This window comes from Scyliorhinus torazame, chromosome 3 (assembly GCF_047496885.1).
Source record: "Scyliorhinus torazame isolate Kashiwa2021f chromosome 3, sScyTor2.1, whole genome shotgun sequence".
In the NCBI taxonomy this organism is placed as follows: domain Eukaryota; kingdom Metazoa; phylum Chordata; class Chondrichthyes; order Carcharhiniformes; family Scyliorhinidae; genus Scyliorhinus; species Scyliorhinus torazame.
Genome location: NC_092709.1, coordinates 96,734,159 through 96,758,356, shown reverse-complemented (window position 1 = coordinate 96,758,356; position 24,198 = coordinate 96,734,159). Strand labels below are relative to the sequence as shown.

Below are 24,198 nucleotides of genomic sequence, written 5' to 3'. Positions count from 1 at the left end.
TGTCTGAAGCAACGATATCGCTTCTCTTAAAGAAGGAAAAGGACCCGCTACAATGCGGGTCCTATAGACCTATTTCCCTCCTAAATGTAGATGCCAAGATCCTGGCCAAGGTAATGGCAATGAGAATAGAGGAATGTGTCCCGGGGGTGGTCCACGAGGACCAAACTGGGTTTGTGAAGGGGAGACAGCTGAACACGAATATACGGAGGCTGATAGGGGTAATGATGATGGCCCCAGCAGAGGGGGAAACGGAGATAGTAGTGACGATGGATGCCGAGAAAGCATTTGATAGAGTGGAGTGGGATTATTTGTGGGAGGTGTTGAGGAGATTTGGTTTTGGAGAGGGGTATGTTAGATGGGTGCAGCTGTTGTATAGGGCCCCGATGGCGAGCGTGGTCACGAATGGACGGGGATCTGCATATTTTCGGCTCCATACAGGGACAAAGCAGGGATGCCCTCTGTCCCCATTATTGTTTGAACTGGCGATTGAGCCCCTGGCGATAGCGTTGAGGGGTTCCAAGAAGTGGAGGGGAGTACTTAGAGGAGGAGAAGAACACCGGGTATCTTTGTATGTGGACGATTTGCTACTATACGTGGCAGACCCGGCGGAGGGGATGCCAGAAATAATGCGGATACTTGGGGAGTTTGGGGATTTTTCAGGGTATAAATTGAACATGGGGAAAAGTGAGTTGTTTGTGGTGCATCCAGGGGAGCAGAGTAGAGAAATAGAGGACCTACCGTTGAGGAAGGTAACAAGGGACTTTCGTTACCTGGGGATCCAGATAGCCAAGAATTGGGGCACATTGCATAGGTTAAATTTAACGCGGTTGGTGGAACAAATGGAGGAGGATTTCAAGAGATGGGATATGGTATCCCTGTCACTGGCAGGGAGGGTGCAGGCGGTTAAGATGGTGGTCCTCCCGAGATTCCTCTTTGTGTTTCAGTGCCTCCCGGTGGTGATCACGAAGGCTTTTTTAAAAAGGATTGAAAAGAGCATCATGGGTTTTGTGTGGGCCGGAAAGACCCCGAGAGTGAGGAAGGGATTCTTACAGCGTAGCAGGGATAGGGGGGGGCTGGCACTACCGAGCCTAAGTGAGTATTATTGGGCCGCTAATATTTCAATGGTGAGTAAGTGGATGGGAGAGGAGGAGGGAGCGGCGTGGAAGTGATTAGAGAGGGCGTCCTGTAGGGGGACTAGCCTACAGGCTATGGTGACAGCCCCATTGCCGTTCTCACCGAGGAACTACACCACAAGCCCGGTGGTGGTGGCTACACTGAAGATTTGGGGACAGTGGAGACGGCATAGGGGAAAGACTGGAGCCTTGGGGGGGTCCCCGATAAGAAACAACCATAGGTTTGCCCCGGGGGGAATGGAAGGGGGATATGGAATGTGGCAAAGAGCAGGAATAACGCAACTGAAAGATCTGTTTGTGGATGGGAAGTTTGCGAGTCTGGGAGCGCTGACCGAGAAATATGGGTTGCCCCAAGGGAATGCATTCAGGTATATGCAACTGAGGGTTTTTGCGAGGCAACAGGTGAGGGAATTCCCGCAGCTCCCGACACAAGAGGTGCAGGACAGAGTGATCTCAAAGACATGGGCGGGGGATGGTAAGGTGTCAGATATATATAGGGAAATGAGGGACGAAGGGGAGACTATGGTAGATGAACTAAAAGGGAAATGGGAAGAAGAGCTGGGGGAGGAGATCGAGGAGGGGCTGTGGGCAGATGCCCTAAGCAGGGTAAACTCGTCGTCCTCGTGTGCCAGGCTAAGCCTGATTCAGTTTAAGGTATTACACAGGGCGCATATGACTGGAGCACGGCTCAGTAAATTTTTTGGGGTGGAGGATAGGTGTGCGAGGTGCTCGAGAAGCCCAGCGAATCATACCCATATGTTTTGGTCATGCCCGGCAGTACAGGGGTTTTGGATGGGGGTGACAAAGGTGCTTTCAAAAGTAGTGGGGGTCCGGGTCGAACCAAGCTGGGGGTTGGCTATATTTGGGGTTGCACAAGAGCCGGGAGTGCAGGAGGCGAGAGAGGCCGATGTTTTGGCCTTTGCGTCCCTAGTAGCCCGGCGCAGGATATTGCTAATGTGGAAAGAAGCCAAGCCCCCGGGGGTGGAGACTTGGATAAATGACATGGCAGGGTTTATAAAGCTAGAGCGGATTAAGTTCGTTCTAAGGGGGTCGGCTCAAGGGTTCACCAGGCGGTGGCAACCGTCCGTCAAATACCTCGCAGAAAGATAGATGGAATGGAAAAAAGAAGGCAGCAGCAGCAGCCCAGGATCGGGGGGGGGGGGGGGGGGGGAGGGAGGTGGGGGAGGGGGGGGGGACGGGGGGGGGGAGGAGGGGGGGAGGAGGGGAGTGGGGGGGGGGCGGGGAGGAGGAACCAGAAGGACTCTCAGGATTGTTAATATATACTGTATAATATGTATAGGTCGTTGCGACAGATAATTATATATTGGACTGTTAAATTATATTTTTGGAGAGTGTTACTTGTGATAAGGCAGTTGCCAATTAGGGTTAGTTTTCATTTTTGTTGTTTATTATTTATTCATTTTTTGTTTATAAAATAGGTCATTGTTATTTGTGTTGTTATAATATTGTGTAAAGGATGCACAATGTACTGTGTTGGTTGACCAAAAATTTTCAATAAAATATTTATTTAAAAAAAAGAGATAGTATCTGAGGGAGGTGTTAGCCCGTACGATTCCAATGTCCTCCAGTTGGTTGTGAGGATATGGCCCTGGGTCCGGTGTGATGATAGGGATCATCAGGACCATCTCTACCCCCGTTATCTCGTCCATTTTGCAGTCGGGGATCGCTGAGTATACTCTGGTTACTCCCTTCAGAGTGCGATTGTCCAGCGTCCCTTGTAATTTGGCTAGCTTAGCCAGTTGCGGGCTGTCTATTCAATTAGACACCTCCCCCCTTTAGATCAGATCAAGGTTGTGGCTTAGCTGCCCCTGTCCGAGCCTTCCGGCTGTCTCCCTTTCTTGGTCGATGAGTTTGTTAATTAATGTTGATTATTGTTGATTGTCTTAGTGTGTGTCCCTAACATTGTTTTCCTATTCAATTGTATATCCAGGCCCTCTTCCCCAAGCTGGCTAGACCTTTCTCTACTTTCCCTAATATTCTCTTCCTTATTCCTGTAAGTTGTTCCACCTTCGCATTTAACCTTTGTATGTCTAGTGACTTTACCATAGAAGTTTCTGTGTTAAGTCATGTCACTGCATCATTGATTATGCCTCTTCTAACCCTGTGTAGGTTGTCATGGCCTCAAAATCCAGTGGCACCCATGTCTTTGGCAGCCTGCTTCATAACAACCTTACTTAAAACACTATACATATTTATTTCATATTACAAATAATATCTGAACGCGCGAGAAGTACAGACACAATTTGTATACGCATCTGCTGTCTTTCCCCGAATGTAGCTGCAGCCAAGCATTAAAATAAGCTATAACATTGTTCCAGTCTCTGGCTGCTGGGATGCATATCCCGTCAAAAAAATTATATTAAGCACCATAGTTCATACGGCTATGTTCATCCTGTGTCTGTTGTGAAATCAGTGATGTTCCTGCGCTCTTGTGTGCTGGTAGTTTTTCTGAGATCTCAAGAGCCATCACAAGACCCCACAACTGCTGCTGTCGTTCCAGCCTTTTATGAATGTTTAACCTAAAAATTTAATGGAAAAGTGTCCTGGTCGTCACCCGGTGTTAGGTGTTGTCCGTATAAAGCTTTTCCTTTATGGGCCGAACATGTGTGTTATTCAGGGGTTAGTAGTTCTCATATTTTGCAGCCTTCTCATATCTATTTTCCTCGTAGTTACGCGCCTGATTCTGTTGCGCTTGAACCCGACCTTGACGTGCTTTTGCCTGGTTAATTAGCCAGTTTACAATACTCAACTATCTCAAATCCCTGAAGCTACTGCAAATATTGTGCCACTTGTAGTTACTTGTAAAGTAAAACACAAAACATCCATTCTGCATGGGGCAGAGTGGGTTAACTAATCTGAATATATCTGTCAATTCAAAATTTAAGATTTGTAATTTCCAATTAAAAATACATCTTTAGCTGTTTTTTTAAATCAGAATTACAAAGCCAGAGCTCAGAGTGTCGCCTGCTCCAAAAACCAACTCAACTGAATCCAAATTCATGGTCCCCACAAGAGAGACATACCAAATCCAGGCATTAACAAGCACGGGTCAATTCTCTGCTGGTTTGAAAAGGGGGTGGAGTAAAAGTTGGATTGCTGCCAACTTCCCGTTATCAAGTGTCTTAGAACGATGTGTTCTCTTGGAATATAGATCTGCTTTTAATCAGAGTTGCGTAGTTTTTTTTTATAACACCAGCTTCCACATTGTCAGAAGTTTTAATTTCCAAGCTAATTTTAAACATTTATTTTAGAATATCAAACACAATAACTTATTGAATATATGACTGAACCAATTTTGCGCTGTATCTTGGTTCTCTACCAGAGTTCTCTACCAGACGTCATTTTGTCACCACCCTTCTTTTGTTTAAACAAGAAACATGATCATGGACTTTTATTTACCCATCTGTCCTTTACACTTAATTCTGCAATCTCAAAATTAATACATCTGTGTTGTGTTAGGGAAGTTTTAACCCTGAACTAATGAAACACCGGATTGGTCATATGTATTTCAACTGTCATATGTATTTCAACTATCCTAACTTCCAATGAACACCATAAAACTAATAATTTCTTATTCTTACATACGTGATTTTGTACCCTGATTAAAATTCCTCGTGTATCAAAATTACCCTGGAAATATCAATGATAACCTTTGAAAAGAAAAATTTGTTAATTACACTCAAACTATGATCTTTAAATCACAATGTCAGACGACACACAAATATCACCACACTCACAAAGGAAACCTAGCACTTCAGTGCTTTAACCAAAATAGTTAGGTAAAAATCCTTCTGGTTCCTATTCTAAAGTTGCAAATTATAAACTCAAGGTTACCTCTCAGAAGATAAATCTTAGCAGAGAGATATTAACATTCACAGACCAAACACACACACATTCTCACAGGTCACAAATATCACAGTTAACTGTTAGCCCTCTCTCATGGCTACAGATTCTCAAAAAGACAGCAATTTCACAATCGCTTAATTAAAATACTGAACAAAATCTTCCATTCTCCTTCGTCATAAAACTTTATCTGTGTTATTCCATTTAAGTAAATTTCCACTGATTGATTTTATAGGCATTGGCTAGTCTTAGAGACGTTTTTTTTTGTGCAGATGACCGGCTTGCTGAAATGGTTAAATTTTTGTACAGAACCGAAGGAGGCGGAGAACTTGGAATGATGCCATATGCGTCTGTTACGTGATCTCAAACATTATTGATTCTTTCCTTTAATGTTACCCAAATTTCTTTCTTGTTCTTTAAACTGAATTCAATTTTCAATGTTCGCTATTTAACCAGTGTTTGAAAGAGATATTACTGGGTGTTTGTTTTTTATTCAAATGAATTGAATTACTGCTGAGTTTATCTGGACGGCTTGAAAGGCTTAATCTCAAAATGAAAACTGATCTCGCAAATTTGAAACGATCTGAAGTTATTCTAGACAAGAATCCATTGTTAAGTTTCTAACCTTAATCTTGTATTGACTTTACTCCCCCTTTTTTTGTTTTGGGAGGGGCATTTGTCATCCTCAGATATTTCTGAACAAAAAGCTGATTGAGCGTTTCAGCCCCTTTTTTTTACTGTGCCGCAGTGTGTCTTATTGAAATCCACCCGGCTTCCACTTTTATTAATTGGGTTACAACATTTCTGGGACATTGTACCTTCCCCTCCTCATTCCTCAATGACCACAAGGTGTGATCTTTTGGATTTTTACTTTATTTGAGTTTTTTCTTTTCCGTTGGACATGTCTAAACTTTTAGTTAATTTAAAATGTCCATTCCCAGGGAGCCTGTTTTTTTCCCCTCTCCTTAAGACATTCCAGGACAGTCCTTAGCCATATGATTCCCATGATTCTTCGCCAGTTTGCACAATCTGTACTGCCGCTATCTTTTCTCGCTTTGTGGCGATGCTTAAAATGATTTGGTGTGAATGTGGGAGAGTGAGTGCTCAATTCCTTTAAACTAGCCTGTTTTTCAAACGGTGCGAAGGCTTTATATCTGTCATTTACATTATTAGCGTAACGCTGCACGGGGGTGCATTTAATTTCTGTCATTTGTTCTTCTAATTGGTGAATTAAGATGACTCCTTTGTTCTACAGGGGCTGCGTCGGGATCAAACCCATCTCTGATCATTGTTTTTTTTTGTACCAGAGTATTTTGTTCTTACCCGAACGCCAGACTCATGGATGCCCGGGGACCCCAGAAAGGCGGCCTTGTGCCTCTCTTTTCATGATGTGTTAACCGTGTCGTCTCTATCACCCGCGTATCCGGTGTGCCTAGGCAACTATGCTCAGAGGCTTTTACCTTTTGTCCACTCCCGTAGGGTGGTGGTCCTGGCTTGGCAATGTCACGGCAAATTCCGCGATCGTTAACACTCAACAGTCTGTGCGTCTCGGATTCCCAACCAACTCTGGCCATCACATGAGGGCTCAGCATGGGTCCTCGAGCAGCCAATTAGTGCTTAAAAAAATGGTAAAGCGGACCAACAAAACAAACCAAAAAAAAAAAAATTTTAAACTGAGTCTTTTACTCACTTGGCCTTGATACCAGATTCGTTGGATGTTGCTTAGCTGTCCGTCCGCCTCGCCGTGTGACTCTAATTTCTGGTGGTCAAAGGTTTGAGTACTCGCCTTGTCCACCGGCTCGAGCGGCGTTCGGCTCAGCAACCTCCTGCCAGACTATGCCAAATGTTAGAGGTGAAAATATTCACACGAAGGCCTGAGTATAAGTAAAAAAGCAGTTTATTATATCACAATTCTGGGAGGAAAGGCTTGAGACTCCGCAGCCTTTGATAGCATCTTTTTTCACTTGAGCTAAGGCTCACACGGGTTAATATACAGATTCAAGGGGCAGAATTAATTGTATTCTCATTTACATACAATCAATCAACTATATTCGCGTCACACTTCATTACATGCAGTCAATCCATTTTCCTAGCATCCCAGATGTCCTGTCTGCAACTGGGGTCCTTGATCTTACCAAGGACACATAGCATTTCTTGTTTTGGGAAGCTGGTCTCAGCAGCTATTGAAATACTCCCTAGGTTCTCATGAGGTAGTTTACACAGTTTGTAACTTATTTTTAAAGGAAAGTGGCTAGTTCAGCCATCAAGTGTCTTTAGTATTGCTAAAATAGTTAACAGCCATTTTGTGTCCTTTCTGATATTAACAAGCATTGTGTATACACTATCTATTTCTACAAATTGCCACTTCTAAACAGGCATCTAAGCCAATGAGTACCTTTTGTCTCATCAGAACTATTCAAAAGTAATATAGGAGCACAAATGTAGTTACAGGGCCACCTATAATTTATATCATAGCCCAGTATCACAAAATGCCCTCCAACAGCCTTATGGTCTTATAGGTTATTCTCTCTTCCATTGGGCAGGAAATACAAAAGTCTGAGAACACGCACTAACAGACTCAAAAACAGCTTCTTCCCTGCTGTTACTAGACTCCTGAATGACCCTCTTATAGACTGAACTGATCTCTCCACACATCCTCTCTACTGAGTAGCTCTACACTCCGTATGCTTCACCCGATGTCTATGTCTATATATTTACATTATGTATCTATCGTATGTCCTATGTTTCTCTTGTATGGAGCGATCTGCCTGGTCTGTACGCAAAACAATACTTTTCACTGTGCTTTGGTACATGTGACAATAAATCTAAATCAAATCAACATTCAATATGGTTTCACATACAATGTAGTTACACAAAATCAGAACTAATGGGATTGAGAGTAATATATTAGCATGGATTGAGAATACGTTAATGGACAGAAAGTAGAGAGCGGGAATAAATGTGAGATTTTCCGGTTGGGGAGGTGGGATCTGCAAGAATCAGCATTTGGGCCTCAACACTTTTCAATCTATATTAATGACTTAGATGAGGGGACTAAATATTACTTACCCGCGTTCTCTGAGGCTACTAAGTTAGGTGGAAAGCAAATGATGCGGGAAATGCCATACAACTGCAGGGCATATGCACAGGCTAGGTGATTGGGCAAGAACATGGCAGGTGGAATAAAATGTGGCCAAGTGTCAATTTATACACTTTGGTAGAAAAAATTAAAACGCAAATTTTTACATTTGTGAGAGCCTGTGAAATATTTGTATTCAGAGGGTCCTGAGTATCTTTACATCGGAATTACAGAAAGTTGGCATTCAGGGTCAGAAAGCAATTTGGAAGGCAAATGTTATATTAGCTTTTGTTACAAAGGGATCAGAGTAAAGATTAAAGAAGTCTTACTATAATTATACAGGGCCTAGGCGAGACTGCAGTTGGAGAACTGTGTGCAGTTTTGGTTTCAAAACAAAAACAAAGAAAACTATAGCACAGGAACAGGCTCTTCAGCCCTCCAAGCCTGCGCCGACCATGCTGCCCATCTAACCTAAAACCTTCTACCCTTCCGGGGTCCATATCCCTCTATTCGCATCCTAGTCATGTATTTGTCGAGGCGCTCCTTAAACGTCACTATAGTACCTGCTTCCACCACCTCCTCCAGGCAAGTTCCAGGCATCCACTACTCTCTGTGTACAAAACTTCCCTCACACATCTCCTCTAAACTTTTCCCCTCGCAACTTAAAGCTATATCCCTGTAATTGACTCTTCTATCCTGGGAAAAGGTTTCTGACGATCCACTCTGTCCATGCCTCTCATAATTTTGTAGACTTCTATCAGGTAGCCCCTCAACCTCCATTGTTGCAGTGAGAACAAACCGGGTTTATCCAACCTCTCCTCATAGCTAATGCCCTCCATACCAGGCAACATCCTGGTAAGCCTCGTCGGTACCCTCTCCAAAGTCTCCACATCCTTCTGGTAGTATGGCGACCAGAATTGAACACTGTATTCCAAGTATAGCCTAACTAAGGTTCTATACAGCTGCAGCATGACTAACCAATTTTTCTCCTCAATGCCCCGGCAGATGAAGGCAAGCATGCCGCTAATCTTCTTGACTACCTTTTCCACCTACATTGCCGCTTTCAGTGACCTGTGGACCTGGACCACCGGATCCTTCTGCCTGTCAATACTCTTAAGGGTTCTGCCATTTACTGTATACTTCCCACCTGTATTAGACCTTCCAAAATGCATTACCTCACATTTGTCCGGATTAAACTCCATCTGCCATCTCTCCTCCCAAGTCTCCAACCGATCTATATCCTGCTAATTCGTCTGACAGTCCTCACCACTATCTGCAATTCCACCAACCTTTGTGTCATCCACAAACTTACTAATCAGACAAGTTACATTTTCCTCCAAATAATTTATATATACTACAAACAGCAAAGGTCCAAGCACTGATTCCTGCATAACACCACTTGTCACAGCCATCCATTCAGAAAAGCACCCTTCCACTGCTACCCTCTGTCTTCAATGACCGAGTCAGTTCTGGATCCATCTTGCCAGCTCACATCTGATCCCATGTGACTTCACCTTCTATACCAGTCTGCAATGAGGGAACTTGTCAAAGGCCTTACTGAAGACCATGTAGACAACATCCAGCGCCCTACCTTCATCAATCATCTTTGTTACTTCCTTGAAAAACTCGATCAAGTTAAGGGTGGCACGGTGGCATAGTGGTTATCACTTCTGCCTCACTACACCAGGAACCCGGATTCAATTCCGGCCTCAGGTGACTGTCTGTGTGGAGTTTACACTTCCTCCCTGTGTCTACATGGGTTTCCTCGCTGTGTCTACGTGGGTTTCCTCCAGGTGCTCTGGTTTCCAAAGATGCGCAGGTTAGGTGGATTGGTCTTAACAAATTGCCCCTTAGTATCTAAAAGGTTAGATGGGGTTACTGGTTTACGTGGATAGGGTGGAGGTGTGGGTTTAAGTAGGGTGCTCTTTTGGAAGAGCTGAAAAAGGAGTTGAAGAAGGAGCTGTTGGCCCCGATATTACAGGCGATTGAAGGGCTAAAGGAGGAGCAGAGGACACAAGAGCTGGAGCTTCGGGTCGTGAAGGCAAAGGCTGCTGAAAATGAAGACGAAATACAGGGCCTGGTGGTGAAGACAGAGACGCACGAGGCACAGCACAAAAGGTGTGTGGGAAGGTTGGAAGTACTGGAGAATAACTCGAGGAGGAAGAATCTAAGAGTTCTGGGTCTTCCCGAAGGCGCAGAAGGGGCAGACGTCGGGACATATGTGAGCACGATGCTTCACTCGCTAATGGGATCAGAGGCCCCGACGGGCCCCTTGGAGGTGGAGGGAGCTTATCGAGTTCTGGCGCAAAGACCGAAGGCTGGAGAAATACCCCGAGCTATAGTGGTGAGGTTTCTCCGCTATAATGACAGAGAGACGGTCCTCAGATGGGCGAAGAAAATTCGGAGCTGTAGGTGGGAGAACGCGGTGATCAGCGTATATCAGGATTGGTGTGCGGAGGTGGCGAGAAGGAGGGCAAGTTTTAATTGGGCTAAGGCGGTGCTTCACAAAAAGAAGATCCAGTTTGGAATGTTGCAACCGGCGAGATTGTGGGTCACACACCAAGGGAAGCACTACTACTTTGAGATGGCAGAAGAGGCGTGGACATTCATTGTGGACGAGAAGCTGGAATAGTCGGGCAAGAGAAAGAACTTTTGGGACAAAGTGGTGGGGTGATTATGTGGCGCGAGAAAAAAGGGGGGGGGGATGGTTTTTTCAATTTGTTAATTTTGCGATCCTGGAACTTTTCTCTCTTCCCCATGTTGGGAGGGGGAGTATGAGGAACTGTGGGCGCCGGCCATTAGGGGTGGGGCCGAGTGGGAAACGCGGGCTTTGTTCCCGCGCTATGGTAATTATGGCGGAAACAGGGACGCAGGAAGGAGGGGGCCTCGCACAGTGGGGGCCGAGGCCAAGGGGGGAAGCCGAGGTCAGCCAGAGTTCGCTGACTTCTGGGAGCAACATGGGGGGTGCAACTACGCTACAGGGGGATCTAGCGGAGGGGGGGGAGGGATGGGTTAACTGGGTTGCTGCTGCTAAGGAGAAGGGGGAGCTATTATGGGATGGGGTGGTCGAGGCGGGAGGGCGCCGTCGGGGGGATATACGGGTACGTGGGAACCGGGTGAGGAGCTGGGTTAAAAAAGGGGATAGCTAGTCGACAAGGGGGGTGGGTAAGAGCCCCCCAACCCGGCTGATCACGTGGAACGTGAGAGGGCTGAACGGGCCGATTAAAAGGGCACGGGTACTCGCACACCTAAATAAATTAAAGGCAGATGTGGTTATGTTGCAGGAGACGCATCTGAAACTGATAGACCAGGTCAGACTACATAAAGGATGGGTGGGGCAGGTGTTTCATTCGGGTTTAGATGCGAAGAACAGGGGGGTGGCTATCTTAGTGGGGAAACGGGTACTATTTGAGGCAAAGACCATAGTGGCGGATAGTGGGGGTAGATATGTGATGGTGAGTGGCAGATTGCAAGGGGAGGCAGTGGTTCTGGTGAACGTACATGCCCCGAACTGGGATGATGCAAATTTTATGAGGCGTATGTTGGGACGTATCCCAGACCTGGAGGCGGGAGTGTTGGTAATGGGGGGAGACTTCAATACGGTGCTTGATCCAGGGCTGGACCGGTCGAGGTCCAGGACCGGGAGGAGGCCGGCAGCGGCCAGGGTACTCAAGGACTTCATGGAACAGATGGGAGGGGTAGACCCCTGGAGATTTAGTAGGCCTAGGAGTAAGGAGTTCTCATTTTTCTCCCATGTTCATAGAGTATACTCACGGATAAATTTTTTTGTCTTGGGAAGGGCACTGATTCCGAAGGTGACAGGGACGGAATATACGGCCATAGCCATTTCGGACCACGCTCCACATTGGGTAGACCTGGAGGTAGGAGAGGAAAAAGAACAGCACCCACTCTGGAGAATGGATATGGGCTTATTGGCGGATGAGGGGGTATGTTTAAGGGTGAGGGGGTGCATCGAAAGGTACTTGGAACTTAATGACAATGGAGAGGTTCAGGTGGGAGTGGTCTGGGAGGCGTTGAAGGCAGTGGTTAGAGGGGAACTGATATCCATAAGGGTACATAAAGGGAAGCAAGAGGGTAACGAAAGGGAGCGATTGCTGAAAGAACTTCTGAGGGTGGACAGGCAATATGCGGAGGCACCGGAGGAGGGACTGTACAGGGAAAGACAGAGGCTACATGTGGAATTTGACCTGCTGACCACGGGTAAGGCAGAGGCACAGTGGAGGAGGGCACAGGGTGTACAGTATGAGTATGGAGAGAAGGCGAGTCGGCTACTGGCCCACCAATTGAGGAAGAGGGGAGCAGCGAGGGAGATAGGTGGGGTGAGAGATGAGGAGGGAGAGATGGAACGGGGAGCGGAGAGAGTGAACGGGGTGTTCAAGGCATTTTATGATCGGTTATATAAGGCTCAGCCCCCGGAAGGGAAGGAGGGAATGATGCATTTCCTGGATCAGCTGGAATTCCCTAAGGTGGAGGAGCAGGAGAGGGCGGGACTGGGAGCACAGATTGAGATGGAGGAGGTGGTAAAAGGGATTGGGAGCATGCAGGCGGGGAAGGCCCCGGGACCGGACGGATTCCCGGTGGAATTTTATAGGAAGTATATGGACCTACTGGCCCCGCTTTTGACGAGAACCTTTAATGAGGCCAGGGAAAGGGGGCAGCTGCCCCCGACTATGTCGGAGGCAACGATATTGCTCCTTTTGAAGAAGGAAAAAGACCCGCTGCAGTGTGGGTCCTACAGGCCCATTTCCCTTTTAAATGTAGATGCTAAGCTCCTGGCCAAGGTGATGGCGACGAGGATAGAGGACTGTGTCCCGGGGGTGGTCCACGAGGATCAAACTGGGTTCGTTAAGGGGAGATAGCTGAACACGAACATACGGAGGTTGCTAGGGGTAATGATGATGCCCCCACCAGAGGGGGAGGCGGAGATAGTGGTGGTGATGGACGCCGAGAAAGCATTCGACAGAGTGGAGTGGGATTATCTGTGGGAGGTGCTGAGGAGATTTGGTTTTGGAGAAGGGTGTATCGGATGGGTACAGCTGCTGTATAGGGCCCCGGTGGCGAGCGTGGTCACGACCAGACAGAGGTCTGACTACTTCCGTCTTCATAGAGGGACGAGGCAGGGGTGTCCCCTGTCTCCGTTACTGTTTGCATTGGCGATTGAGCCCCTGGCCATAGCACTGAGGGGCTCCAGGAAGTGGAGGGGAGTACTCAGGGGAGGAGAAGAACACCGGGTATCTTTGTATGCAGATGATTTATTGCTGTATGTTGCGGACCCAGTGGAGGGGATGCCTGAGATAATGCAGACACTTAGGGAGTTTGGGGAATTTTCGGGGTATAAATTGAATATGGGGAAGAGTGAGTTGTTTGTGGTGCATCCGGGGGAGCAGAGCAGGGGAACAGATGACTTACCGCTGAGGAAGGTGACAAGAGATTTCCGGTACTTGGGGATTCAGATAGCCAGGAGTTGGGGAACCTTACATAGGCTTAATTTAACAAGATTGGTGGAACAGATGGAGGAGGATTTTAAGAGATGGGACATGGTGCCTCTGTCACTGGTGGGTAGGGTGCAGGCAGTCAAAATGGTAGTCCTCCCGAGATTCCTTTTGTGTTTCAGTGCCTTCCGGTGATGGTCACGAAGGCTTTTTTCAAGAGAATTGAGAAAAGTGTCATGAGTTTTGTGTGGGCCGGGAAGACCCCGAGAGTGAGGAGGGGGTTCTTGCAGCGTAGCAGGGATAGGGGGGGGGGGGGGGCTGGCACTACCGAGCCTAAGTGAATACTACTGGGCCACCAATATCTCAATGGTGTGTAAGTGGATGGGAGAAGGGGAGGGAGCGGCGTGGAAGAGATTGGAGATGGCGTCCTGCAAAGGAACCAGCCTACAAGCAATGGTGACGGCGCCGTTGCCGTTCTCTCCGAAGAAATACACCACAAGTCCAGTGGTGGTGGCAACACTAAAAATTTGGGGGCAGTGGAGACGACATAGGGGAAGGACGGGAGCCTCGGTGTGGTCCCCGATAAAAAATAACCATAGGTTTGTCCCGGGGAGAATGGATGGGGGATTTGGAGCATGGCAGAGAGCTGGGGTTGTGCAACTGAGAGATCTGTTCGTAGACGGGACGTTTGCGAGTCTGGGAGCGCTGACGGAAAAATATGGGTTGCCCCAAGGGAATGAATTTCGATGCATGCAACTGAGGGCTTTTGCGAGGCAGCAGGTGAGGGAATTCCCGCAGCTCCCGATGCAGGAGATTCAAGATAGAGTGATCTCAGGGACATGGGTGGGGGATGGTAGGGTGTCGGATATATACAGGGAAATGAGGGACGAGGGGGAGATCATGGTGGATGAGCTGAAGGGGAAATGGGAAGAAGAGCTGGGGGAAGAGATTGAGGAGGGGCTGTGGGCTGATGCCCTACGTAGGGTAAACTCGTCATCCTCGTGCGCCAGGCTAAGCCTGATACAATTCAAGGTTTTACACAGGGCGCATATGACCGGAGCAAGGCTCAGTAAATTTTTCGGGGTAGAGGATAGGTGTGGGAGATGCTCAAGAAGCCCAGCAAACCACACCCACATGTGTTGGTCATGTCCGGCACTGCAGTGGTTCTGGGTGGGGGTAGCAAAGGTGCTTTCGAAGGTGGTGGGGGTCCGGGTCGAGCCAGGCTGGGGGTTGGCTATATTCGGGGTTGCAGAAGAGCCGGGAGTGCAGGAGGCGAAAGAGGCTGATGTCTTGGCCTTTGCGTTCCTAGTAGCCCGGCGAAGGATATTGCTTATGTGGAAAGAAGCCAAACCCCCGGGCGTGGAGACCTGGATAAATGACATGGCAGGGTTTATAAAACTAGAACGGATAAGGTTCGCACTAAGGGGTTCGGCTCAAGGGTTCACCAGGCGGTGGCAACCGTTCATTGACTACCTCGCAGAACGATAAAGGAAATGGGAAGGTAACAGCAGCAACCCAGGGGGGAGGGGGGGTGGGGGAGCCCGGGCGGGTCCTCAGGGGTGTTTTTGTATAGATATTTGTATTCGGCTATGTATATTGGATTGTTTGATTTTATTTTTGGAGAGTTATTATTTTTGATATGGCAGTTGCCATTTAGTTTATATATATATTATTTATTTATTTGTTTAAAACGGCCACTGTTATTTATACTGTTTTATTGTTGTAAAAAGAAAACCCTTTGTATTGTTTTGTTGGCCAAAAAATTTGAATAAAATATATATTTTTTAAAAAGTAGGGTGCTCTTTCCAAGGGCCAGTGTAGATTTGATATGTCGAATGGCCTCCTTCTGCACTGTAAATTTTGTGATTCTATGATTCTAAGTTAGTGAGACATGACCTGCCCTTCACAAACTCATGCTGCCTCTCGCTAATATGTCCATTTGCTTCTAAATGGGAGTAAATCCTGTCTCGAAGAATTCTATCCAATAATTTCCCTACCACTGATGTAAGGCTCACCGGCCTGTAATTTCCTGGATTATCCTTGCTACCCTTCTTAAACAAAGGAACAACATTAGCTAGTCTTCAAACGACGGAACAACGTAATCTATCCTTGCCTAAGGCAGGACATACTTGCCCTAGTGGGATGAAGGTTCATTAGACTGGTACCTAGGATGGGGAAAGAGATGGGTATGAGAATTGTTCTATGAGGCAAGAGTTATTAGACTAGACCTATGTTCCTTAGAGCTTAGAGGAATGAGAGGTGATCTAATTGAAACAAATAAAATTCTTAAATGGCTTGACAGAGCAGGTGCTGGGAAAATGTTTTTCCTGGCTGGGAATGTAGAATGTCTCATTACAACACAAGGGACACTCATTTAGAACTGTGATGAGTAAAAAAAACTCTTCACGGGAACGATTATGAATCTGTGGAATTCCCTGCCCCAAAGATCTGTGATGCTGCAGCCATTGTGTACATTCAAGACAGACATGGATAGATTTTTGGATACTAATGGAATTGGGAGATGTGGGAATCATGGTGGAATGTGGATTTGAGTTAGAAAATCAGAAGCTGGAAGATCTTATTGAATCGCAAAGCATGCCGTTCATACGCCGAGTCAAATGGCCAACTTCAACCTCTATTTCTAAAGTTCTAATGTGTTGCACCCTCTCCAGGGTCAATATATCCTTCCTGCCCAAAACCGAGTACAGATGCTGCCTGTAAAAGGATCTGTACAAATAAAGCGTACCTTCCTCCCTCCTTTGCATTTCAGCCCCTTGGGGGTAAAGATCAACACGCCATTAGCCTTTTGATCACTCTCTGTACCTGTTACTGCCTTCTTGGGACTCCCAAATCACTTTGCTTTTCTGCAGTCCCAAGTTTCTCACTGTCAAGCAGCATCTGTCAAGCAGCATCGACAAGTCGCTGAATTTGTATCTTTTGAGGCTGGTTTGATATGATGTTTGAAGGTTTTTGTTATCCATTGTTGCCATCTGCGTTTCACTAATTCAAAACACCTTGCTTGTTCAGCGTAAAAGCAATTTGAGGGGAAAAACTTTGTGTCTGTAAATTGAGTTCATTAATCGTAACATGTACACATGGGACATATTTATGGTATTTCCGTTTCCTGAACCATTTCCAGATATTTTCCGAGCTGATCGCGAAGTGCTTAATATTGCAGAGCTTTCGCTTTTAAACCGTATTGTGTCAATATATCACCAAGCTAGCAAGAATATGTAAACCCTGGGTTCGTCTCTCATTTATACTGTTCTTCTCCCCCTGAATCTTTGCACTCTTCCCCAATCCCACTTCACCTGAGGAAGGAGCTGTGCTCCGAAAGCTAGTGATTTGAAACAAACCTGTTGGACTTTAACCTGGTGTTGCAAGACTTCTTACTGTGCCAATCCCACTGCACACCAGTTTTGGTCAGGAGGGTCTAGCTAAAGGACCTCTCCAGTCTGTCAATACTCTTCTCCCCCGGGCTGTCTGGATGTTACATTCAAACCCAATTTCTGCTCTATTTGTAGAAACGGATTGGCTGCGGTGAGGTACAGAATGTGGGGTGAGTTCGAGCGTCAATCCAAGCTGGGGTACACACATCTCTGCTACAGTGCCACCTGCGTGTTAAGAGTAAAGTCAGCATGCCACCCCAGTGAAGATAATGTAGATAGATACCCCCCTTGTTCCTCCACAGTGCGTACAGCCAACCTTTCAACCAGTGGGACTGGTTCTTTTTTGGAGTTGTACAGTTAGCTCGCATACAGTTAATCTCTAGTATGTTAATTAATATTAGTTATAATTAATTATATCTTTTAATCTTTGGTCTTCTGGTCCTGCATCCAGCAAGTTGAAAGAGGCGCATTTCGTTCTCCGGGGTCTTAGCACCTGCCCGATTTGTAGAGGTCCAGGCGATGACGTGTCAGGTAGAGACCGCGCATCTGCGCGTGGTCGTGCGTCATGACCTCACTGTTATCCCATGTGATCAAAATCCACATGTGCAGGGACCAGATTGTCAATGTCACCATCGTAATGCGCCCCTGTTAACACGTGTTGAAAGTGAGAGCGGTGCTTCAGTTCCAAACCAACCCTGCCAGGCTCCCTGAGACGAGGAAATCACACTGCTGCATGGGGGGTCGCGTGTGAACCACGGACACAGGAATTCACATCTCAAACATACTGCACACAGGAAACAGTCTTATGTCATTAAACAGCCAATAATTGGGGCTGCATTGGAGAGAGAGTGAATAGGGTTAACATTTCAGATCAATGCCCCTGCCTTTATCTCGCCACAGTTGCTTCCTGAACTCTGTTATTTCGGATTGTCAGTATCTGCAGTATTTTGCTTTCCTCTTGTCCGCAACATCAAGGTTCCCTATATGGAACGATTTCCTCATGATATGCCTGTCAATTTAAAGCAACGGGAGCACACTTTCATTTCTTCCAAGGCATTCGGCTGCTCATAGTTTTTTTTCTATCACCTTTTAAACATCAGTTTTACATTTACATTCCATTGAGTGTTCACTTGATGCGTGTCAAACATAGACATAACTGCAGCATCTGACTGCATATCACCTTCTCAGCCCACTGCAGAGACCGCCACCCCAGAGTCATGTAGGGCTCCTCGGCCACACCCGGCGATGTTTTAACAAAGAGTTGACTAAGGTGCAAATCATCATGTCGCGCGAAGACAGGAGGCTGCCAAAGAGAAACTGCATGTACTCCCTGACATGTCAACGAGGCGAGGATGAGGTTTGATTAGCACCTCAGCCGGCCAATCGCCAGGCAGAAAGCTCTAAGGGCGTGTCAAAAGGTCAAGCTTTTGGCTTCTCGCTCGGTTGAACCGGAGGGGGGAGGGGTTGCCACATAGCCTACTGACAGCCAGTAAGGAAATTTAGGCTTTGTGCTGGGTAGTTTCAGTTCAGGGAAAACTAGTGGTCAGAAAAAAATAGCCAGTTTATATGATTAGTATGGTTTGCTTTATGTTTTGTCATCAAATAGATTTTAAAAAACAATAAACTCTGTTTATTCATAAACTAATCCACAAATTGATTCATAATTAATCCCATCTCATTGAAGTGTTCATCTATCCACTGTCCTGAGAAAAAAACTCACATCGAGTTAAGATTACAACACCCCAATGAAGCTTTACAGAGATAAGTGTGTGGTCGCGCACTTTGGTAGGAACAATAGAAACATGACCTGGATCTTAGAATTTTTTTAAAATGGGTATAAGAGCTAAGGGATGCAAATTAATAAATCATTAAATGCAGCATCAAAAGTCAGCAAGGCGGTTACAATGGACAGATTTATTTCTAGGGGTGTACAATTCAAAAGTATCGAATTTATGTGAAACTTTGTATAGGGCCCTGCTTAGGCTGCAGTTGGAGCACAATACATATTTCTGATCCCCATACGATACAAAGGACGTTGATGCACTGGAGAAAGTGTGAAAGTAATTTACAAGAATGGCAGCAGAACTGAAAGTTACCGGCATCAGGAAAGATTGAAACGGTTGCCATTTTTTCTCCGGAAAAAAGATTTAGGGCTGACCAGTAGAGGTCAGGGTACATATAGAGAAAATGTGTCCACTGCGAGAGAATCCAAAACTGGGGCCATAAAAACAAGATAGTTACGGATAAATGTTACAGAGAAATAAGACGGAATTTCTTCACTCCGGGACTGGGGGAAATATGAAACTCACTGCCACAGGATCTGGTTGAGGCAAATAGCTTAGCTGTTTTTAAAAGGAGAGAGAAAAGAAATATATACTGATGGGATGAGATGAGGCTGATGGAATGAGAGATTTGTCAAGAATAAGCACAAGGTCAGACTAGTTTGGCCAAATGGACTGTTTCTGAAGCGTATGTTCTTGATAATTGTTCTCTGGGCACAGACTTCTGCATCTTGCTCCCTTGGAGTCTCTTGGTCATCTGACCCTGATGTCATGCTTACATCATCGTCGACATCGTTGTCTGATTAACATAACCATTAACCCTTTATTCTCTACCTCATAGAAGAAACGTAGTAAATATAAACGTAGTAAATGTTTTCTAGAATGGTGCCACAAAGTTACTTTTTTTCTGGAGTGAGAGGAGAACCTGGAGTTGTTGGAGAGATGTTCTTGTGCTGTCTAAAATTACAAAAATGTTTTATAAAGCAAAATAAAGAGAAACTGTTTCCAGTGGCAGGTGGGACTAATCTGAAGACACATATGTTAAGATGATTGACAAAGGTACCAGAGGCGTTATGAGAATTGTATTTACCCAGCCCGTTGTTGTGATCTCCAATGTACTGTCTGAGAGTTTGGCAGAAGCAGATGCAATGGCAACTTTTCAATGTCACTCACCGGATGAAGGAACTGCTCTCCGAAAGCTCGTGATGCCAAATAAACCTGTTGGACTTTAACCTGGTGTTGTAATACTTCTTACTGTGCCCACCCCAGTCCAACGCCAGCATCTCCACATCATAACTTTTCAATGGGAACTGGATAAATAATTGAAGAAAATAATATTGCCCGAGGGAAAGAGCAGGTGAGTGGGGCTACTCGGCTCGCTCTTTCGAAGAACCGGCACAGGTATGAAGGGCTGAACGGTCTCCTCCCATGCAATGATTATATGCTTCTCTGACCGTCAAAACAATTGACTCCCTCATCAGATCACCCAAATTCTTCAGCAGATTGCATTGGCTGCTGTACAGACTACAATACTTCCATTGCACATTTACATACTCGGCATCTCAAGATCTATCATTAGGAATGGGTCATTCATGAGTGCCGGTGATTTCTTATAGTAATGGATAATTTCATCTATACAGCACCATAATTGCTGCACAATCTCTGGTCTTCAGGCGCATTATTCTAAAAACGTGTCCATATTTTCCTGCCGCTTGATCATTTCCTTACTTTAATCTCCGCCTCTTATTCGGTTAATGCAGATACTAAAACGTGGCACCATTGTGAAGCTCGCTATCTGTCCCTCACATCTGTCTTCACAGAAATGTCCCAGCATATGTCTGATGTCGGTGACGGAAAATCCATGATGTAGCTTTTTAAAAAATGTTATTGTGTTATAATCTGCGTGGTTATTGTTTTAAAATAACTTGCAGTTATTGTTTTAAAAAAACTTGGGGTGAAAATAAACTTCGGCATGTTTCTTATTACATTTTCCACACTAACTGAAACGTCATGTGTCTATACCCAGTCTTTATTTCATGCAAGTGATTTAAACAGGACGTCCAAACAACTTCAGAAAGACGACAGATTTGGGTACAGTTACGAACACGAGAATCCAATAACAAGACGTCTATGTACAAGAATATACTGTTTATCTGAATTATTTACAAAGTCACAAAGCAATATTTACAACTCTCGCAGATAATAACTCGGTCGGATATTTTACAATAATGCTGATTAAATTGAAGGTATGTTTGCAATAAATCGAGATGCAAGCAAACAAGTTAGGTAATCGCCCACAGCTGACCATCAGTTCTTAGCTTTACACAGGAGTGTCAGATTTATAAATTAAATGATACAAAAGGTAGCGGTGGTTGCTTAAAATACAAGAGGTCCTACTAGTTGACCCCAACAGATTACTATTTATGGTCACATGTTTTATTTAAAATATGTTGCCAATGGTTTTAAAGATACTCGATGCAAAAATTCCAGTAAAACGCTAAACGTTTCACACCAATCGTTGTTCTATCGGTAAATTTAGACCAGCGTGTATTAAGCACGATTAAATTAATTAATAATCTTTATTGTCACAAGTAGGCTTTCATTAAAGTTACTGTGAAAAAGCCCTACCGTCGCCACATTCTGGCACCTGTTCGGGTACACAGAGGGAGAATTCAGAATGCCCAAATTACCTGACAGCACGGGCGGGATTCTCCACTCCCACACCGAAGTGGCCGCGCCGTCGTGAACGCCGTCGAGGTTCACGAGGGCGCGGAATGGCCCCGCTCCCGACCGATTCAGTCCCTGACAATGGGCCAGTATCGGGGCCGCGTCATCTACCCGCGCCAGGCCTTGTCGCCCGCGTAAAACGGCGCCGCATAGATGACGCGGCCGGCGCCGCATAACGGACGTCATCCGCTCATGCGTGGTTGCCGTCCTGTCCAGATCCGCCCCGCAAGAAGATGGGAGACGGATCTTGCGGGGCCGCGGAAGGAAGGAGGTCCTCCTTCAGAGAGGACGGCCCAACGATCGGTGGGCACCGATCGCGGGCCACCCCACATTCAAGGTGAAGCCCGGTGCAGGATCCCCCCACAGGCCGCCCCCCCCCGCCCCCCAGCGTTCACGCACCGCCCACGACTGTAGCGACCAGGTGTGGATGGCGCTGGGGGGAACCCGCCGTTTTGGCCTGGCCGCTCGGCCCACCCGGGCCTCAGAATAGCGGGGGTGCTGGAGAATCGCCATTTTAGGTATCTCCGGCGATTCTCCGGCCTGCGGCCCGTGAAACTCGATCGGCCCGTTCCCACCGCTTGCGAGAATCGCGGGAGGGCGTCGGACCGGCGTCCCTGGAAATTTTGGCGGCCCAGGCGATTCTCCCAACCGGCGTGGGAGTGGAGAATCGCGCCCCACATCTTTCGGGACTAGTGGGAGGAAACCAGAGCACCCGGAAGAAACCCACGCAGACACGAGGAGAATGTGCAGACTCCGCACAGACCCAAGCCGGGAATCGAACCTGGGACCCGAGCGCTGTGAAGCAACAGTACTAACCACTGCTACCGTGATGCGCTCATGATTGTAAACATAATTTCAACTAATTGTAACCTTGCTTTGGAATAATGTAATATTTGAAATATTATTTAGCCCTGATGTGTTCGCGTGACTGCTATGACTTAAGGCAATTTCCTAAAGTAAATACAGCGACTAGCTTGGATGGCAGCGGTGGTAAATGTTTATGCTACAGGAAGGTTGGAAATGGAACGGATTTTTCTATGCTTCAAACCAAGTCAATTCACTGCATTGAAGTGTATGTTGTTAAAAGTACCTGCGATTGGAGAGACTCTGGGGAAAAGATTGCTTCCAAACATTAAAAGTTTTTTTAAAAATCTCGAATTTACAAAGCCGGTCAAAGATTTTTTTTTCATTTAAAATTGGATTTTTGAAAATAAATGTTGAGTCTATGTAAAACTGGCGTTTTTGATGCATGTTTAACAAAATGATATTTCGTAAATATGTGTGTTTTCTGCGAATTAAATTCAACACTTGCGAATCTGAGCATCAAACCAAGAACTCTTAGAAAAAGGATTCTTTTGGAAGAAATGATCCTGTCATGGCATCAGAAAGGATATAACTAGTTATCGTTTTCGCAACTTTAAATTCATCATTTTTGGTGAACATCAGTTTAAACGCCATTTAATTAGAACGGTGGGTGTGTGTTCAAAGGACAGTGATACCATGGTTTATATCACACAATAACTGCTACCAAAGCATAAACGGTGTGGGATGCATCAGGCCGGGATAGAAGGAGGGGGTTCTGCGGGGCTTTATAAAGTGACACTCTGCAAACAGGCCACTGTTTAACACTGTAGTTTGCGGATGCTACGGGCAATTCTCTTGAACTCTCGCTGCCCTTTCTGCCATCTCTTCACCGAGGTTATGACCAGGTTCCCATCGAGCTTTTGTCCCATCACCAAGTAGGGAGCATTGATGTCGTTCATCTCATCGCAGGTACACTGCAGGCCATCCTTCAGCCACAATACACTTTTCTTCAGATCTTTCTCCGTCACTCCATTCAGCTTGTAAATAGTCTTGCTTTTTGTCTCGGGGACGATCTTTGTGTCCCCATTGATGTAGGAAATCTCTTTCACTTTTATCTTCAAAGCTAATTAGGAAAGAATTAAAATACGACATGTTAACGCGTCTGCTGGTGAGTAAGGGAGGGAGGGGGAGTGAATTGTATCCAGGGAGAATCCAAATGAAACTGTCAGGATGACGAGACAGATAAATGTGGCAAACAGGTGGCTTCCTATCCAGTATTGGGATCCGCGCTGTCAAACCGAGTAAAATAGTTTACGGCCAGTGATTGTGCCAAATTCCAGTCTTCATAAAGGTATATATTACCCAGTGCTGTGTGGGTGGGTAGGTAGGAGGAATGGAGAGGGGGGCAGGGGACTTGTCTCAGTCCCGCCCTCCCACCGCCCTCTCCTTTTAGAGTGAGTGACAGTCCAGGACAGTATGTGTCACTCTGGGGGCTGGGTTTAGCTGCAGTATGTGTCACTCTGCGGGCCGGTTTAGCTGCTGTATGTGTCACTCTGCGGGTCGGGTTAGCTGCAGTATGTGTCACTCTAGGGCTGGTTTACCTGCAGTATGTGTCACTCTGGGGCTGTGTTTAGCTGCAGTATGTGTCACTCTGGGGGCTGGGATAGCTGTAGTATGTGTCACTCTGCAGGCTGGTTTAGCTGCAGTATGTGTCACTCTGGGAGACCGGTTTAGCTGCAGTATGTGTCACTCTGGGAGCCGGGTTTAGCTGCAGAATGTGTCACTCTGGGGGGCTGGTTTAGCTGCAGTATGTGTCACTCTGGGAGACGGTTTAGCTGCAGTATGTGTCACTCTGGGGGCTGGGTTTAGCTGCAGTATGTGTCACTCTGGGGCCTGGGTTTAGCTGCAGTATGTGTCACTCTGGGGGCTGGGTTTAGCTGCAGTATGTGTCACTCTGGGAGACGGTTT

At 46.2% G+C, this 24,198-nt stretch overlaps 1 protein-coding gene across 1 annotated transcript in view; it reads right to left on the bottom strand.

The window, feature by feature from the left end:
- Window positions 1-20,712: 20,712 nt before the first annotated feature.
- The window catches only part of sfrp2 (secreted frizzled-related protein 2), a 76,150-nt gene continuing 72,664 nt past the window's right edge, over window positions 20,713-24,198 (bottom strand). The window contains exon 3 of the mRNA XM_072496011.1: window positions 20,713-23,353. Coding sequence (XP_072352112.1) covers window positions 23,049-23,353 — 305 coding nt within the window. The 3' untranslated portion in view covers window positions 20,713-23,048. The remainder of the gene's footprint in view (window positions 23,354-24,198) is intronic.